Genomic DNA, 5,457 nt, shown 5'->3' with positions numbered 1-5,457 from the left:
CCTCCCCTATTGAGACAGGATACCAAAGCTACTTGTTAAATCTAATGCATGCACTGTCAACCCATTCGCACCCCGTCACGTCCCCGCTCAATATAGAAACCGGATTTTCTGGTATTACCCGCACCTCTATTAGCCAGAGCTCCCCTCCACTCCCCACCACCGCGAGCCCCAGTTTGTGACCAGTACAAATCAGCATGTGCCCCGAACCCACCACCGTCAAACCATTATGCTCCTGGAACCACACAACCACACATGAGGAGGGAAACGTTGCGAAGAAACTGTACAAATAAGGGAAGGGCTCAGCTAATAGCTTCAATTTATTGTTTAATGGGAAATATAAGCAGTGGAATTACCCAATTCTAATTAATTAAATCAAATGGCAATGATTAGTACTTTACTAATTGATGAAACCATATAAATCTATGACAAGATTATGCCACTGGAAACGCCTAATAATCCCGTTTGAGATAAAGGAGAATAATCCTGGAATATGTTTAAATTCTTGAGAGATTTAAAGTCCGAAACAAAAATGAGGTATGTCGTAAATTACAAGGTAATCTGATTTCCATATTTCCCTCTGTGTTTCATGTGTTTGCCTTTACGCAAGGCTGAAATACTGAACTGACAATTTATATTTATTTTCCTATATTACACACAGCAAGCAGCTATATGTCATAAACAGTTCGTTAAATAAAGTAAAACATAAAACTCTGTAGTATGGCTGCCTCCTAATTTCTGAATGCCCACAAAGTCTGAGCAATTTCCTTCCACAGTAAATTCTAGTTCGTCCCAAAGAGCTCCAAGGTTTCCCAAGTTTGCAATATGGAGAACATATGCTCCAGACAAAGAGAGTAACTGATTTTTTTTTTCCCCCCCAAACCCACACTTGTCATTCATACACCAGAGAAGGGCTGCATTCAAAACTGACCTGTGTGCGGAGCCATGGAGAGGTGGGATGAGTAGTATTTCCCGGGCTGGAAGTGAGCGGGGTGCTGCACGGAGCCGTGGCCGCCTGGCGCCATCCGAGACGCGGCGCTGTGCACCAACGCGCTCCGCTCCGTCAGGAGGTGGTGCGGAGGAGCGAAATCTCGGCTTTCCATCCCGGCGAGAACCGATAAATCCCAAATCCAAAGTAAGATCCGGAGGCACCGAAGGTCTCAGGCACCCAGATGCAAATAATCCCTTTTATGAACTTCGGGCTCCCCTCGCATTGAGCGGAGTTTTAGATTTGCAGGGTAGAAACTGAGTCCCCGTCATGTCCTACAAAGGAGAGAGCAGGAGACGCGTCAAAGCGCTGACAATAATGAGCCAACCAGGGATGTAGTGCTGAAGAAAAGGCTGAACTGAGAGACAGACGCTCTTCATGTTTAGACAAACAAGCAGTATTTAAGAAAAAGCAATTCAAATTTCACAAAAACGTTCTCAAAGACTACATTTACACACCACTCTCACTACTTTGCTGCCATCCTTTAATTTACATTTAATGGCGATTTATGCCAGCCCAGGAAGGTGAGTAAAGTCTTTCCTGCAGATAAAAAGGTGGGTGAACTGAGTTTATGTGGATTTACTCTGCACTACATACTTGGCCCCAACAGAGGAGTCTTTGCCCCCCTCCTCCTCCTTATCCTGTGTGACCAAACACGATGCAAATAACGCACACGGGAGCATTCTTTATCAGCGAAAAGAATGGAGAGGGAGAGATTTGGCTCAGGTACAAACATATTATGCATATACGGTACGGGAGTTCACGGCGGTAAAAAAAAAAAAAAAAAAAAAAAGGAAGAAAAAAAGGAAGAAAAAAGAGAAAAAGAAACGAAAAGCCTTCCTCGATGAAGGACGAGTTGGTAAGTCTTTAACTGAACGAGGACTAGTCATAAACAAGCTGGACCTCGGAGGCTCCAGCACTAAAATATGACGAAACCCATTTGCACAGAGCAGGAATGCGCAAAAGCAGTTTTTAGCCTACATTTCGGAGACTGAAACCTACCCCCCCCCCAGTCCCCATCGTGGTCAAAACAGAAACACGCATGCTATGATCAGTGGTTGTTGTTTATGTACATGAAGTTTGATTTCTTTCCTCAATTACATCTCATAAAATTCGACCCCACGTACATACATTTAACATGTGGTTGTGGCGCTTTGGTGGAGTGTATTCTAAATTTTTACAGTTAAAAAAAAAAAAAAAAAATGCAGTAAAACATGTGATCGATAAAAGATCAAGTAGCCATACACACACATTTATGTCTCGGATCAATGGTGTTTGTTGTATAGCTTTTATAAATTTAATCTGACTTTACAGCTCGCTGATTTTTATGTATTTACTAAACTTGTTTCTCCTTTAATGTTAGACTTTTTATAGTTTGCACCAATTGTGACCGGGATTCTTACTTGTAGTGGTACTTGTTAATGAAAACAGGGTTGAAAAGAGCTATTCCTATCAACTCCTACGGTGTCAGCAGCAGTGGCCCTCGCCTCCTGACAATGGCAAACACCACGCATCTCTGCTACATGTACATTATATATAAGCTACACTGTAATCACAAACACAAATCAAATCACCTTTATGCTCCGGTGCGAGAGAGCGGGGCAATAAACGGTGAAATAGACTAGGAAATCATCGACTTTATATGTATGCCTTATAGTCTAGGTCATTTACTTAAATAGGACTCCCTGTGACGCCCAGATAGGGAAAGCTGGGTGCCCGCGCTCACCAAACCCACCTCAGCAGTCCATCTCATAGGCCTTTCAATGCATGGCACGTCCATCTAGCGCTCTGTAGATGCTGATAGCACCTCCCAGGACTCAACGATAAAGGAACAAAGAAAAATATCAAATGCTCTGGTGGACCAGGGGCTTATGAAGTGCATAAGAATATAGGCTGCATGAGCTCGGATATTAAAGTCTCCTTTAACGTACGCACACTCTCTTTCGCGCACACACACACACGCACGCACACACACACACACACACACACACACACGCACACAGGCACACACAAAGCTCAAGGACTCCAACTTTCAGGAATTGTGTCTTTTTTTTGGGGGGGGGGGCTGAAAAAAAAATCTCCAAAGTTTAGCAGCTCTGACAGAGCCTACAAAAGTGTCCGTGAGTGTGTGTTGCGCGTCCAAACGCATAAAATATCCAATGCATGAAAATGTCAAAATGCTTCCTATAAAACTGCAAGTGCATTCAAATAATTTAATTTCCGTTTTGTTTGTTTGTGACCACGTCTACAGCAGGGAAAAATGAGGGTTAAAAGGGAGAGAAAGGCAGGCTACTGTAAGCGCACTGGGAAGGCAAAATGGACTCTCTCCTGTCCCCTAGGCTGTGAGAAACAATGGCCCTTCTCTACGGGACATCAATCATAAACCACTCTCGTCTGACATTTGTCTATACATTTTTAAATTTTTAGGCCGTAAACACACGTCCTCTGTGTTTACATTCCACGTCAACAGAGAGCCACTCAGGCTACATTTAACAACCTGAATCTAAATCCCGTGTTATCGCACGCCAAGCAAACATAACGACGTGAGCAGATCGCGCGTAACAGTTTGGGAAAATGATCATTTGGATCTGCTGTAGTGTGTGTGTGTGTGTGTGTGTGTGTGTACCTACGTGGAAGGCGTTCAGACTTCCTTCCACTTCATCTAGACTCCGTCAAACCCCATACACACCTCCCAGACACACACACGCGCAGACCCACACCTCCCACACACGCACACACGCACCTCCACGACCACTGCCCTGCAAGGGGTCAAACTATCGCCGGACGAAAATCGCCCTACCAAAGTAACCTATACTGTTTAAAATGACATTACATGAACTTATCACAAAAGCCAGCAAATCCGCAAAGAATTGTATTTGTCAGATCGCAGGCAACTGATGTTTCACACAAAAAGGAATCTATTAAATCAGAAATGTGTGGCCTTTTGGACAAAAGATAAAAAAGGAATTAAAAGGCATTCGCTTTTGAACTGGCTCGGGTTCAGAGGCCAAGCCATTTCCTTCAACAATTTTGCAATGAAGTAAAGTCGCAAAGCATAACCGGGGCACTAAATCCTGACATTCAGAGGCCAGCTAAACAGGAGACTCAAGCCCGGCCGAGCCGGAGACAGCCCGGCGTCTGCACAGCCTTCATACCGAGGGGGGAAGCAGGGAGCACTGCAGTTTGCAATAAACCTCTCCGTCTCCCTCCTTTTCAAGCACACACACACACACACACACACACACACACTCACACACAATAGAAAACTAACAAAGAAATAATACACAATTTATAATCTATGAAACTACAGGCGTGAGGAGGCGCTCTGAAAAGCAAGTGGTTTTCAATAGTCCTCTGAATGACTCAGAAACACACAAGTAATTTGGCTGTGAAGAGAGGTCAAATCAAAAAGTGACACACATATCGCCCACAGCTCAGCCCTCCACGCCGGACAGGAGAGGAAACAGAGGCAGCAGGCTGGTTTACAGAAATCCCTCAAAATACTGGAAAATCGCGATGTGTCTTGCTTTAATCCAAATATTACTGTTACTTAAAAAGGGGTGTCTTTAGATCTTGAGATGTTTATTCTGTAAGGTGTAGCAGAGCAGTCATATCAGCTTTCATTTTACTATTTACTTCTCCAAAGGTATGACAGTAAAAAAATAGATGCATCCCCATTTACATAAAACGATAAATTCTGATCATCCTCCCCTGCATGCAGCCCTTGAACTAAAATCGACATCCAGTACAATCATTAAAGATTATAAACACAGCTATAAAATCATCTGCTACTTACTGGTAAGTCATATCCACTGCATGGCGAGTAGGTTATAATGAAAGAAAAAGTACAAAAATATTCAAATTGAAAATCCCCGAGTCGCAGAGAAGAAACATGTGGGATTGATTACATCCTATGCTGCTGCAGACTGTGGTGTGCAGTCAGTTGAGGTATGGGAGAGACGCATCGTAGAAGTTCAGGCTTGTAGTGAATCGAGGCTCGTTCATGCAGCCGGAGACTCAGACACGCCGGGAGGAGGAGGAGGAGAAGAAGGATGAAGGGGTGTGTGTGTGTGCGCGGGGAGGGGTGAACGCGTAGGCCTATTGGTTTGAGAACGACAATGTGAAAGCGTGCCCGTGAGGCGCTCCCCTCACCTCCGCCTCCACCCCACCCGAGCCTTTCCCATCACCACCCCACCCCCACCGCCACCCACCACCCCAACCCAACCCCTTTCGACGGTAAACACAAGCAGCTATTGGCTGCCGCTCCGAGCCAATGAGGACGCCGCCGGAGCCGCGGAGCAAAACGGCGGGCGTTTGATTTGCAGCCCTCGGCGCACTGCGTGCACAAGCAAATGCGAGGAGACAGGCGGCACAGCTCGGCGCTGTTCAGGGTGCGGAGCGGAGAGGAACCGGAGCCGTGCAGCGCTGCCTGCACTTTCTGATCACTGGTGGAGAGCAAACAGCATCGAGCC

At 45.3% G+C, this 5,457-nt stretch overlaps 1 protein-coding gene across 1 annotated transcript in view; it reads right to left on the bottom strand.

The window, feature by feature from the left end:
• Positions 1-4,969, bottom strand: part of bahcc1b (BAH domain and coiled-coil containing 1b) — a 52,417-nt gene extending 47,448 nt beyond the window's left edge. The window contains exons 1-2 of the mRNA XM_040135272.1: positions 4,782-4,969; positions 929-1,260 (exon numbers count right to left, since the gene is read on the bottom strand). Of these exons, the coding sequence (XP_039991206.1) occupies positions 929-1,100 (172 nt within the window). The 5' untranslated portion in view covers positions 1,101-1,260; positions 4,782-4,969. The remainder of the gene's footprint in view (positions 1-928; positions 1,261-4,781) is intronic.
• Between the last annotated feature and the right edge of the window lie 488 nt (positions 4,970-5,457).

Source organism: Xiphias gladius, chromosome 9, assembly GCF_016859285.1.
Source record: "Xiphias gladius isolate SHS-SW01 ecotype Sanya breed wild chromosome 9, ASM1685928v1, whole genome shotgun sequence".
Taxonomy (NCBI): Eukaryota; Metazoa; Chordata; class Actinopteri; order Istiophoriformes; family Xiphiidae; genus Xiphias; species Xiphias gladius.
This window is presented reverse-complemented; position numbering and strand designations above follow the sequence as displayed.